The 14,762-nt window shown below is 43.4% G+C and overlaps 1 protein-coding gene across 8 annotated transcripts in view; it reads right to left on the minus strand.

Annotated features, from left to right (window-relative positions):
* The window catches only part of sh3pxd2aa (SH3 and PX domains 2Aa), a 95,217-nt gene that overhangs the window by 74,223 nt on the left and 6,232 nt on the right, over window positions 1-14,762 (minus strand). For 7 of the 8 annotated variants that reach the window (XM_047577902.1, XM_047577903.1, XM_047577899.1 and 4 more), the window contains exon 2: window positions 7,337-7,417. In XM_047577902.1, coding sequence (XP_047433858.1) covers window positions 7,337-7,417 — 81 coding nt within the window. Of the gene's footprint in view, window positions 1-7,336; window positions 7,418-12,502; window positions 12,569-14,762 lie in introns of those variants that run through there. The other variant, XM_047577904.1, reaches the window with a different exon arrangement.

A 14,762-nucleotide genomic window follows, 5' to 3' on the forward strand; every position in this document is an offset into this window, starting at 1 on the left:
ATGGAGGAGTGGGGATAGATATGCAAGCAGCGGGGGGAGCAGAGAGAGAGAGAGATTGAGTGAGGATTGAAGGAATTTGATGTGAAAGAAATGGAGGACGTGATGAGCCTGGAGTGTGCGGGGAGGTACAGCCTGAAAGGGAGAATGAGTGATAAGGAGCACTGGGTTTCACTCATCGGTCTCTACTAGACTATGTGGAGCCCCATGTGTCCTGTCCAGCCTTGTGTTTGTCCAGTCATTGTTGATTAACCTACGGACAGAGGCGCGGTGGAGCGCACTGGCTGGACTGCGACTGGCCAAGGCCACCGATACTGTAGATAAGCAGAGGTAGCGTGTGAGTTTCAGTCGTGAATTCTGCAGTTTGTGTTTGGACAGGGAGAAGATTCAAGCGCCAGGAGAATCCATTAGATCGTAATAATCCTAGTAATGATGCTTAACCGCCACTCATTCTCAGAGTTTCCACATCAGCCCTCTGTGAACCTAAAGGATAAATCCGGTTCATTTCAACCTGGCGTGTTTCCTATTGATGAGGTCATTATGGACCTTGGGCCGTGATAACTTTGCACCATCCACTTGTATTGATTCAAAGAAACAAGGCTTCTGCCTCTTCAAAGGTAGTCACAGCAGCGTTAAAAAGTAGCAGGCGTGACAAACGCAATTTTACATCTGCAGAATGGCTCTATGAGGAAGGAAATAGTCTGTGCACACATGTTAGATGTTGGTGAGCAGCAGGTGCATCTGTCTGTGTGAAGCGTATAAATTAGGCGGCATATTGTCCTCTTCTAAAAAAATCTGTGTCTCTGTCGCCAGTAGACCACATGATCTCTTTTTATAAATGTCTCATTTGAGCGTAAAAACCTTTCGGATTTTTCTGTCTTACTGCGTTCCACTGTGGCTGTGGCTCAGTAAGTGGAGCGGGTTGTCCAAGCTAACTGGAGGGTTAGCGGATCAATCCTCAGAACGTGCAGCGTGCCATAGTGTATGTGTTACTCATAGGGCTATGAGTAACAATAGGTAGAAAAGCGCTGTCATTGTTTTGTTCATCCTTATCACAAATGTATTGATCCAAACGTAATGGGCTGGATATTTTTTCAAAAGCTATTCTTCAAGCTTTTCATCTGATTACAGGATGCTGCTGGTGTGAGTTAAAGGAATGATATCTACACACAGTAAATTCAGGCTCCGGCAGTTCTTTTTTTTTTGTAGCTGTGAAGCAGAATCTGCAACACATCACAAGATGGACTTCTACTGCATCTGGCCATTTTTCTTTTGTTTCTGACACAGATAATCTGACAATAATTCGCAATTGTTTTTTGACTGATGCCATTATTAGCTTGCAAAATTGGAAATGAAGTGGCTGTAAAAAGCGAATATTTAGGACAAGGACAGACTGCGCGTATGTTAATGATGTAACACATGATCACTGCAGCCTGGAATCCAGGTCAGCTTTCCATCGTACAACAATGGTGTGCACAGGAACCTCTTTGCTGGGAGCTGGTGATGCTCCGACAAAGATCCACAAGGCCAGACAAATCGTTGGTGCAGGCTTTACGCGGTAATGGACAGAGTCCACAACCTGAGTCCCCTTAGCACCACAGTGTTCAATTAGTTTACAAGTAAACGGCTCTGATTGGTCGGAGGACTATCCAGTTGGGTGCAGAAGTATTTTCACCTCTGTGTAAGTCAAAACAAGCCCCATAATTAAATCTAAATGGTAGGTTGCCAGACTCATATTCTGATCAGAAATAAGTCTGACTATGCAAAGCAATGATCACACTATTGGAGTGGATCCAACAATCCACACACCACGCCACACAACTTAATGTGTTTTTCCAAATCTGAGGAAAAGAAGTAATGGTATGAATTAATTTTATATATTTTCATATTCCTTTTTTATCACGTCGCTGATGACATCCATCCTCCAGTCACTCTGCAGTGGAAGCGGCGCAGCCTTCAACAACGCAACACAATCTGACCCTCCCTGAGCTACATTCACAGTAGGAATATAAAATAAACGCTGTGTGATTTATCGAATGGCAAACAAAGGCGTAAATGTAACAGAAAAAAAACAAAAAAAAAAAACAACCTTGAGCTGCCTCTTTGTTCGAAGGCCCAGCGTGAAGCAGATCTGTTGAAACACTGTAAAGTTTTCGCAGACTCGGCTCACCGTCTCACTCGAGCCGAACAGGAACAGACCGGCCGAGCGCAGAGGGAGGAGGGAGGAAGGAAACAAGACAGAGACGTATAGAGAGCAATGACAGAGATCTGTCAGCTGCCACATTCATCTCCTGATAGCGGGCAGCAGCATCAACAAGCAAACTCGGGAGTGGGGGGAAGGCTTTCTATATGGATACAGAATCTGTTTATTATGACGTATCAGACACATAACAGATGGTAACAAGAGGGTGATGCTATAGTTTGTCAGACACACAAGACTCTATAGGGAAAATACCTCTTTTAAACATGCAGTGACCTTTTTTTTGGAAACCTGCCAGGAGAAGACATGAAAATAGAAAATAAGTGTCAGACATGTTTTTTCATGAAATCTCAGCACCTCGGCCTCTGCTTCGTGCCCTTACATGCAGAGGCTGCCAGTTACCTCACAGGGAAAAACAGATAGGTACACCCTTGTCCTCCACGCACACAAAGAGACCAGGCCGAAACAGTGCGTGTAAAAATATGGCATCAGTGTGGCAAGAACCTGAGCTTCTGACTGATCTCCCTATAACAACGAGTAAGTTAGTATAAGCAAATGGGAGCAGAACAAACTTAAAGCACATGAGATATAATCACACATTGTCATACCGTACTGTCAAAACTAGCAACTCTCGGTTTAACCGGGCCACAACTGGCATGCAGTAGCCAGGGCTATGGCCTTCAGGGGCTTTGGAGGTGGTCTGGCTTCCAGGCCAAACTGAGACCTCTGAAAAATTAAGCCAAAGCAGAGGTGTCAAAAAGTGCAGTTCATTGAATGTCCACTAGAGGTTGGCTTGAAAAATGAGTCAGTCGCCAGAAATCTGTGTTTAAATATCCAACTTTACAGCAGGAATTAACATGTTTACACCCTGGTACAAAAACTGTTTTGGTCTCAATATATAAATCTATAAGTTGAATGTGTGTTAAAATGCGTGTAGTTAAAGGCGTGGCTCCTTTGAGTGACGGGTGGGTGTCCTCGCAGGTTGCGAGGATACATATAAGCATACACAGTCTTAGGTATGTACTGTATATGAAGTTGACTTGTTTTACACTAAGAGAAATACTTCATCTCCTATACATGTTCATTTAATCTATTCTGTTTACTCATTTCCACTGCTAATTTCTAATGTACTTCCAAGGTCATTTTTATCCCCAAATGCCGGTTTTGTTTGGGGCTCCACACGTTAAGTAGCTTGGCTGGTGGAAATAGCATTTTTTTAACATTTCAAACATTTCTTGCCATTTCTCTTGGATAGCTCATGAGTAATGCAAATCCAGATCTATATTCACCTTGAACCATTGTATCTCATTAAAATTATTAAATACAATGAGGGTGATGTCTCTAAGGGCGCTTTCTCGTGGATTGGGTTTATTATGGCAACCATTTTGATGTAATTTTTTATTTTATTTTTTTTAATGATTTGCCTTAAGCCATTGTAATCAGATTGCTCTTTTTCCAAAGCCTGTCTACATTCAACCTAAAATTGCTCCAGTCAGCTCTCCACACATCTTCTCTCTCCGGTCTGTCTATTGAGACATTTTCCAGTCACACTGGGACTTTTTCTCCAGCCACGAAAATGTCCCACAAACAACTGAACTGTGCTCCTTTATCCTATATTTAGTCCGGACTCCTGATCCCTTCGCTGTGGCTGTGGGAAACACGGCATACTTTTCCCCACTTTGCTCCGAGTCCATCGAGCGCAGGCTAGGGTCGTCCTACCAAGTGCCTCATTGCAGATCACAAGAACACGTCCAGTGTCTTTTCTCTCGGGGACACACCCATACATAAAATAAAACAGGCCTTTATCCTAGACCTGAAACAAAGGGGTCCCTCATTCAGTTGAGCTACTGTAAGTCCATAGAATGCCTCAAGGACACAGGCACTGAGATAGGGGTCTGACTATTTACCATTTTGTCCTCATGACGGCATACCGATAATGCATTGTGGTCTACACGTATGTTTCCATCAAACAGCGTACACAAAGGTTAGAGATTCGCAATTCAATGACCTTCCTTTTAAGCGTTTTGACCACATAAATGAATACACGCCTCTGTTTGTCAAAAGCCTACTGCCAGCGCCTGTGAAGCTATTTTCAAAAAGATTGAATATCAACCTTGAGATGGAGTCCCTGAACAAAGCAAACTAATAGAGGGGATTGTCGGTGAGCTGTAGCATTAAAATCTCCACAAACTAAATATTCAGTTGCTGTAGGGAGGCTCAAACAAGGGCAGACTTGGAAAAAAAAAAAAGAGGCCTGTGTACGTGCGTGAGGATGGAACACAAACCAAGGGCCCTTGTAAAAAGCGTGAGTCAGAGCATGTTCTCCTTTCAGATGGCGAGCCATGCCGCAGCTTTAAATACACAAATTCACTTTGGGTCCAAGGACACTCAGGGTACAATCACCCACTCCTCACAGTTTCCCGAAACACGCTTATGAAAGCCTCTTTGTAAGAAGTGACCCTGAAGAAACCCAGATTATCAAAATATCATTCAGTTCTTCTCATCTGCATCATCGGTGGCGTCAGCATCCACAGCCTGAAGCTTAATCATCGTCGCTGGCGCTGCTGTCATTCGTGCTACCATCATAGCTTTAATATCTTCCTTCGCTGTCCTCCTCTGCCTCATTATCACGGTCATCATCATCATCATTTTACATTTCCTTTCCTCCCTGGCCTTCTTTCTGACCTGGAACTCACACTGTCGTGGGTTCCGCCCGTTTTGACGACTCACAAGGGACAAGGGTCCACTTCTGGCACAGCAGTTCAACTCCTTCGTCAGTAACACTGAAACAAAACCACATCCGTGCACAGCAGCCAGGGAGCTACTCACATCCTGGTGGAGAGGATGATCTGGGAAAAACAACCGGCGCAGTGAGTTTCGCTACTAGGTATATGTACATGCAATGCATTTGCATTTGTCAATTGCTCCAGCAGGACAGCTTTATCTGAAATAACCATCAAATGAAGTCGTACTGGAAGGACAGGAGAAAGAAAGGTGTTACTTCCTCCCCAAAGACAAAATAGCTCCCTGCAGGGCAATTCTGACAATGTTTTGTATTAGCATACTCATTTTATCGTTCAGAATGAGGTGCACTAAATAGCACCAATTCTGTACACTAATACACAGATATGTGAGTGGATTTGTTCAGGTCCATCTTGAATCTGTTTGCACAAGAAAAGCGTTCATAATGATTTGTATGACTGCTGTAGACACAGGCATATATAAGAGACATATATACACTGAATGGTCAGCACTAATACCTCCAGTACATCAAAAGACTCCTTGTGTGAGTGGAACATCAAAGCTTGCAAGATTGTACACAGAATATAAAGAGTTGGTTTTCGGGACGAAACCTACATAAAGTCGGCTGTAACAACATCTGTGGCTTCTCTAATTTGGATGCCAGCCTAGAAACAGGGCCAGTGTGTTTCCAGGAAGACAGCTCCGGGTATTACTAGGAAACTGTCTTGGAATCCCCAGTGGTCGTTGCCAAAGCTTTGGTTAAACCGCACTCCAACAGTTTCGGAGCGGCCGTCCATGTTTTGTCTCCCTTAGGTTTAGCTGAGAGCAGCAGGGTCTCTGCACCAGATAAATGTTTGGACAGGGGGAGGCTCTGGGGCTCTGGGTTGCTCGGAAAACAATGAGATCAAACGGGGCCATCAGAGTCGTCCAGCAAGATCAAAGCCTGGCAGAGAGGTCTTTACTTTCGCTTCATATACCGGCAGAGAAAGGGGATTACTGAGCATTAGGAAGCTGGTTTGTCAGTACTGGCAGTGGTGTCGGTGCAAATGGAAACCTCAAGCAGCCAGGCAAAGACATGAGCAACGAGGTGCTGATGGATTTCAGTGGAGGGACAAAGAGGCATTTGGTAAGCCGGAGGAATATGTAGTCGAGAATTTTCCACACGAGAGCTCCCACATTTGACAATTTGGTAAAACACCCAACGAATTAGGTGACCTTTGCCCCGCGCCATCTACCAAACCCATAAAATCAATCTTGCTGCTGCTCACTGAGAGTGATTTTGTGCCAAGCCATCCATGAACCATTAAGGTTCATTAGTTTCCTCCCTAGCACTTTGAAGACCATATTTGTGTACGCAAATGGCCGAATGTCAGATGCGCAACCACGGCGCTCACCTATTCGTTCTGTTTTTCCCATGTTCATCATTCTACCTCTGCCTTTTATTCCACGTTGGGACTAATCAGTTACAGGGGGACTCTATTTTCCCCCGCACACTGGCATCATCAATGGGACCTTTCAGAGAGGACCTTTCCTCTCCTGATTGAGACATCATTTCCTGCTGGACTAGCACACTAGTGCCATTGAGATATGCCCCCAGTAACTTTCTCTCTATGGCCTTTTTATATTTACTAGTGACCCATGTACCTCTGGAGTAATAGACATATGGTATCAGCTTGCAGTCGACCAAGGGTGCTAGGGGCACACACAAACATTCTCTCAGTGTGAACTCGTCAGCCTGAGAGACACAGGGAAGGTTTTCACAGCGACTCCTGCCTCATTCCAAAATAAATAGTCTCGAAGACATGGACTGAAAATTTTAACATGAGAGCAGAGCATCTGAGCCAAGGAAAAACAGAAAAAGACCTCCACCATATAAGATATCTATTTAAAGAACCCACCAATCAGAGGCGCCCGCGCTAAAGAATGTAACGGCGACCCACTGTAAAGCATGGAACATTAAACTGACTTCCATGGGAACTTCTTGCTTGTACAATAAAAAAGGCCTGTCAGCTCCTTGACATTTTGAGGGCAAAGCAGGGATGAGACAAGAAAAGAAGAAATGCAAAGAGAAGGAGGGGTGGAGATAAAGAGAGAGCAGAAATAGAGAATTGCACTGTGCATTGCTGAGTCTCGGTGAGGCTGAGGATCCTTGTCCCCGGTCAATTACTAACACACAAACTGACTCGGTGAGTCGTCAACGTGTGGCAAACACAACCAGAGACATGGCCGCAGTGAACACTCATGTGGAGCACATATTAATACATACGAAACAATGCTGCAGGTTAACAGCTTCAACCTGGTGAGGAGTAATAATACATCAGCAGCAACTATATAGTGGAATTAAGACTTTCAAAGCAAACCAGTCCACGCCGCACATGCAGATGGATGGAGGATTACCTGTAGGTCAAAGAACTTGCTGTATCTTCTGTAGATGATGTGGGAGGTGTTGTCAGAATAGGTGACATTGATGAGATAAACCTGCCAAGAGAAAGAAAGACACAGTTAAGGCTGCAGCGTGTCATTTTACTTCAAGCTTCATTTTAATCCGCTAGTATTTTCCAAGACCAAGCTAAGCAACATTTGATATGCATGGAGGACACTTTGATGCAACAAAAACAAAAACAACAATCTATTTTAATCACAGTAAAACCATGAGGTCGCTTCATTGTCATACATGGGCAAAGTTTAGAGATAAATGTCAAGTAATCAATGACATATAAATGACAATGACAATAAAATATGCAGCTTATCATACCAGCTTTGGTTAACATGTTAACTGGTTGTATTAGCTAAATCACATGAAACTCACAATCGCTTTGTCAGCATGGACACTATGCACTGACATGCAGTCAAATCCATCATTGTTATTCAGGGTGACATCATCCCTCCTCTGGCAGCACACTGACCTGTTGGTCTTTCCAGTTGAAGCAATGCAGCGGCCCTGAGAGGCCTCATCAGATTGAAATAAAGTCCATTTATCCATCAAGAGGAGGTAAGTGATGCAGCCATCATCTCTAATCTAATAAAACAGATAACCAAGGTAACAGATCCAGGGGCCGGGAAATTTTCATCAGGGATGTTAAAAGCAGATGGGATCCCTCAATTGCTGATATAGATACGCACAGAGATGGATGCGAAATTGCTAAAGGTGATAAGCTGTTACATAACATTAGGCGGCGAGCTTGAGCTGAGGTTTAATGGGCGCAAAATATATACAGAAATGTTTACCGAGCTTAAATAACTGTGCGCTAAAACAAAGTCCTCCTCCAATCCTCCAAGCCAAGCAGATAGTTCCGCCTTTTAAAACAAATCATGTGAGTTTCTTTTGAGGCAGGACAGCACCGTTTGTCAAAATTCATATGACCATTTCAGAAACAATTCATGTGAGTACTGTGTGATCAGTCCCCGTCCAGAGTGAGGCCTGGTTAAATTAAGGAAACTAAAACTGGTGATGGACAGAAGAGTAATAGAAACTTAGTCATACTCATGGGTTGTAGGACTGTTGTATTGCATGCAGATGTATTTATTCTTTGTATTTTCTCTGTATGGTTATGACAGGCAAGAACTCTCTTGATTCCTAATGGGAAATGTAGGTGTTACCGGTGCAAGCCAGTGCAAACAGAGCTAAGAGATAAGATGAGAAAAGGGGAATGTAAAATATATTTAAGATACAAAAAACATTTACAGTTGTACCAAGCCTAAGTCAAGAAAGTTGAGAAGTAAAAACACACAATTCAGAAGTAGTGGAGGTTGAATTTACGCTATGGAGATCACGAATATCATGAATACTGAGGACTCCATCAAGACACTTGAAAAACACTACAGCACAGAATGACGTGATAAATAAGTTCATTTCCAGAGATATAGACAGTTATATTGTCCTGATGGTGTCGGTGGTCCTTCAGGAGTAGAGGAAGCCCAGCAGCAGTGCTAAGATTAGCTGATGATAAAGAGTCTGACTGCTCAAAGGATCTGGTGGCATTCCTTGCACTGCGGGTGCAGCAGTTTCTGAACATGAACGTATGTATATTCACACGCGTTTTACAGCTCTGCCGTTACTGCACTTAAGATCTGGTCGGACTTAAGCAACTTCCACTACCTGTTTAAGGACAGGGAAAGATTTTGTTCATGGCGAAGTACTGTTAACCTTCTCCCGCCTTTGTATGTGAGAATAAATAACCAGAGATAATCTGACTCGTTCGTCAAGCATAAAAAAAACAGCAACTGACAACAATTAACACAGAGCTTCACAATCTGCTACTGCGCATCCAATATCCCGGTAACATGTGAGCGTAAGAGGTTTTATTCTTCTTGTTAAAATATATGAGGAGGAAATTCCACAAATACTGCGATAGAGAGGCTTCCATTGTTGTTGCCAGATCACAGCAGCCGATACGAATTGTGTTCATGCCGTGCCTGTATATTTTGTGGCCAGTGAGCACTTGAAAGATGTACACATCTTCCGTGTACTAAGCATACTACTGATTTGCAAAGAAATAATGTTGTCAACCAGCTAAGACGTTCTAGTTAAGTGGCACAGACAAGGCGCGAATACAACTCCATTTAGCATCAATCTCCCGTGAGCACGGAAAGGACTGACTTTGCCTCGTGTATAGCTTCCAGATTAAATAAAAGCAGAGTGCTTTCCTTCCCAGATGTTCCTGCTCTTCATTCCAGCAGGCCCCATCTTTTTGACTGCTATAACTGCACCTCTCCAACCCCTCTGTACCTGCCAAGAGCCTCCAGAGCAGAGCCGAGATGAATGTAGCTGAGTGGAAGACCATGACGCTGACGTAAGAAGGGCAACAGCCTGAAACAAAAAAGCTTCCACAACAAAGCCGAGGGTTAAAAGGCCTTGTTGGTGCTGGAAGGGGCTCAGCTGCTGCTGGCATAGAGCCACAGCAGTATCTTCACTCTCATGCAAACACTGCTACTGGCACCCAGAAGCTGTGACTGTCACACTACACTGACAAACTTGTTCTTAGCACGGTGGGGTGTCACCACAGCGATTAGCTCTGGCATTTATTGCTATAAAAATGTTCTCCCCGGGCAACTGCAGAGAAACGCAATCACGAAACTGGCTCAGACAGCCACATTCGGCGACGTTTTTGAGTGTCTTTGTCGTTTCTGTAGCATAACAGGAACTTGTGAGGCTTTGTTTACCGCTCATTAACGAGGCTGCACGTAAAGAAAAGAGAGCAGCGCCGACCGAGAAGGTGCTCTCGCTTCACGAGGCTGTATCCTAGCTTTGTAGCTCGGCTTCAATAGCGCAAATACCCAAAATAACTCCATGCTGCTCAGGCATACCAGACCACACAGATAGAGACGTTTATCAGGATGATAAGCCGTGTCTCAAAGTGGCTGGCTCAGCATGTGTCACAGCTTGTGTGTGTGGTGGCAATATCTATGCGGCAAGGAGTGTGTATAGCTGGTCCACAGGTCCTGGGTTTTTCATGTCAATGTTATAGTTCTATAATTTGGTCTCCAGAGACTGAATCTCATTAACTTGGTGGTTAATCAGAGTTAATCAGATGAAGAAAAAAAAAGTTCAAGTAACCCCCTCAATCCAAACAGTCTTTTCTAATCAGAAGGAGTTCTCAATCAGATGAGATGAATCTCAGATCAGAGGGTTAGTGTTAACCTGTGATAATCCATTCAAGAGGAAAATCTGATTTCCTACCAACCATGTCAACACGTGGGCTGATGTTTTCTCTCTGGTTGGAATAAATCCATTCTTTCTGAGCATGTTTGCTCCACATGGAGTAACTTGGAACTTGGTCATCTTCTTCCACAGAATACCTGATCGGAATGATGTTATTTTACGGTTTGCTGTGTTGGTTCGTGCAAATATTTATGGTCCCAAGTGGATGAACCTTGAGTCGCTGACTCTTCATCCGACTGGACTGCTAAACCAGTGTGCCTTTATTTCTTGTCACTTATCAGCCAGTGTTTAAGCATCTGTTCTGTAAATAAATATAAACCCATCTATGAGACAAACCATGCAATTCGGATATGGACTCTCTGCGTGTGTGTGTGTGCTCTATAAACTTCTCTGACCTTAACGGTATGCCAGAGTATCGTCCTCCCATCATGCCTCTGGACCACTTAACTCTACACAAACAAATCCGTGCTGAGCTCAAGTGTGAGGCAGGAGCCAGGCTGGAAGATGTGGACTCACTGAAAAGATCCAAACCCCAGTAGCAGATGGGTATGTGACGGTAACCACAGTGGAAAGTACAACCAACAACCATCCATGGTCTGCCCGTGCCCAAAATATCAAGCTCAAACCGAATGCCCTCCCAGTCCTCAAAATAAACTCACTCAACACAGCCAGTAAATTATAGCTGGGCTCCTGCCTCTCAGGATAAATGCAGCAGCGAACATCTTTTAGTTTGCCCCTAATTAAATTTTCATTTTTTTTTTTCGTTTTGCATATTACATGGTAGCTGCTTTTTCATTCACCTTTTCGCGAGGAATGCCGCACACTCGTGCAACAACTAAAATAAGCTGACAGGAGGTGACTCACGGCTCAAGTACACCCGGTCGTGAGTGCTAAGAACAGCCAAACTGCCCTGACTTGAGCATTTGTGAAACACACACAAAAACAGGCACCCAAAAGCTGGTTAGGAAATCATTTCTCTGCCAGTTTTAATAATCCATACGATGAGATGGAATGGAAGACGAGCCACTTTCACATTAGCGAGGAACGAGAGGAGACGAGTCTTCAATTTAACTTCCCAACATTATTTCCCACAGAAATCGAGATAAAAAGTCAAACATGTGATTGCGGCAAGACATTCTTGCAAAGCCGGCATGTCTAGACCGATGAAGTATTGCTGCAATTTCTAAATGAAGGCTGAAAACTGGGTGAGACGGCAGCATTTCTAACATGTCTTCACAATCTCTTCTCTTTTACCACCGAGCTGTTAGTAACCATGCCGACATCTGGAAGTAGGAACCGAGAGATTAGAGAACAGCGATGAGGCTGAGCCATGACTTGCTGCAGATGACTGTAAAGACGATGGCCCAATATGACTAAGATGTGCTGCTGTTTTAGCACACAGCCGCTACTGAATAAAAGCAATTATCATTCTGTAATTCAATGAAAAAACAAAGGGTTCCACAGAACTCGTGTGTCACCCTGTTTTTCACGTTAGATTTCTTTTCAAATGAAAAAATGATTCATAAACAGGGAGAGAACAAACAAGGGAAAGAAAAAACACAACTCAAAAAAGGCTTGGGGGGCTCGAATGTCCCAGATAGCAAGAAAAGACATCGTAAGTCTGTTGTTCCCACTGAGGAAGGGGGACTTTAAAACTAAAGTTTCATTTGTGCTCAGCAAGAAAAGACACAAACATGAATTCTTATGATGGAACAAATTGGAACTCTGATTATTTCATCATGCTCGTCTGAAAAGGCTTTGAATATTCATGCCGAGTTTACAGCTCAGTTTACGCTTCCCCTTTCCCTCCCCTCAAGGAATTGTTTCCATAATAACACAAACGTCAACATAATCCATTGATTACCGGAGATAATGTATGCCAATAGACAAATATTACTTACAGTTTCGGAGGAAAGCCACGACCCTGTTCAAGAGAAGAAGGCAAAAGAGCAGAGTGGTTGGTGGGGCAGAGAATGTGGGCCCAGCCACTAACTGCAGCGAACCCCGCCTAAACTACTATATTTGAAGAAACCTATAAAACAGACAGACGGCATACTTTCAGACCATGAAAGCGCAAATGATCCAACTACAAAAAGTCAGGTTGGAAAAACTGCCTTTGGATAGGAGTCATGTCTTTCCACACAGAGCCACAATTGGGCTAAATATACTCTCGTGTCTAATATGGTCAGTTTAGCCAGGGAGGTTCACAAATGACAATAAAGCTTTACAAATTCTTCTAAGCTGGTCCCCGACGAGCCAACAGAAAGGTCACAGTAGTGAAATAAACTGTAAGACAAGCTCATTCACAAGCTTTGGCAGGGGGTCTTTGAAAAGCCACAAAGAAAAGGAGGTTTTGAATCCGCAGCCAAAACTGTGGCATTTCCCAACCACACACCAGGCCGATGCTGTGAAACGGACCGATCCGCCATTCTGTGTCTGACCAGCAGGTAGACCTCCTCCTTGATGCCTTGTCAAATTACACAACGTAGAGGAACGTTTCGAAAGACTGCCGCAGTGTACGAAGGCACACAAGTTGTGCACTCACATAAATCATTTTTTTACTATTATAAACACTGCATCAAAAGTATAGGTTCCAACAGGAACTTTGAATGTCGCTATCAGCATTTTTTATGTGAATTACAAAGCAACATCAGACAGCTCAAACAGACGTCCATGAGGCCCAAGGTGCACCCAAATCGGAGGTACAAAGATCCTTCAAAATTACCTATATCTGGGTCAGAATGTTTCACCTTAATACACCACAAATACTACAGTCAATAGGCAGTTGGTACATACGTTCTGCAGCTGTGTGAAATTACTTCTGGAAGAGCTACTATTAGCTGGGAGGCTAGACTTCCAATGAATGTGCGCCCTTGTCTGTACTTGTGCTCTTATGAACAGCCATCAGTCTCTGTGCAAGTGCTGTCCCAATTCAAAGTTCCATCTGATCAAATACAATCCAAATATATCAAGCATGCAGCTGTTCCAGTTGCACAATGTCCTCAAGAATCAAACTTTTCAAGTCTCATGAATCATGCTAATCAGTTGGTCTACCGACGATATTTGTTGATTTCAATTGTCAAATGAGATGAAGATAAAAAAAAAAAAAAACAGACATTGTTTACTTTTATCACTTCCTGTGATAAAAGATCTCTCGAACCGACCGCTTGTTTGACCAGCAGATCAACATCCTGGCTGTTCTGGAAAGTTAGCAAAAGAAGTCCGACTAGTCCTGCCAACAGGGGTGACATACGCCACAGGCAAAACGTTCGACCATTCGCCTAGTGAGCTCCTAAAATACTGACTTGCAAGCATAAGTGCCAAAAATCACCCTTGAACTCTGCCTTAAATCTTTCTAATCTCTGATTAAATATATTATTAACTAGATCAAATGTCTCTTTTAAATCATCCTTGGTTGCTTTGGCAGAGAAAGACTGTACGGAATTAAAACTTCTTAGGCAATTTCCCTGACTATCTAGTAATCTTATAAAGAGAATACCAAGCATGTCCATTTCCTTTTCTTGTCTTGTTACCCTCATCAGACCAACCTAAAATGGCAGAACAGTGATGTTTGGAAGAACCTGTTCCGATCATTTTCCTACAAAAAACTAAGCCAGAGCCAGCGTACTATAGGCCACGCATAATGTGAACACATTCTCCATCTCTACTCATTTCTTACTGATGTAGTCATGATCGTCAAGCTGTTTAGAAGAATGCCACGAGGTGCTTGAGGCCATGTTCAAACACTCGAACATGCGCTTTCAACCAGAGAACAACCGGGAGACATCTTCGTTAAAACAGAGCTGATGCAATACATTTAAGACACAAATAAAACCTTCTGTAATCACTAACAACATCTGGAACTGAAGACATGGAAAAAAAAAACTCCAGCATGTGTGTGAGGTCTCGGTAATAACAGTGCAAGGGCGACTACATCCACCTCTTTTGTCCACCCCTCGTGTCATCCGTGCAACAGAGATACAGTTCAAGCTTCGAAAACTGAACTTCAAGTACATCAATTTTACAGACATCACTAAAACCCATGACTCACGTCTTTCTCTTCCTCACGATTCCCACCGAGACTTCCAGTTTCTCATCAAAGTAAACAGTAGCTGAGCCTCAACCCCACAAAAAAAGCCACCCACGTGAATCCCTATGTCT

Source organism: Mugil cephalus, chromosome 2 (genome assembly GCF_022458985.1).
Source record: "Mugil cephalus isolate CIBA_MC_2020 chromosome 2, CIBA_Mcephalus_1.1, whole genome shotgun sequence".
Taxonomy (NCBI): Eukaryota; Metazoa; Chordata; class Actinopteri; order Mugiliformes; family Mugilidae; genus Mugil; species Mugil cephalus.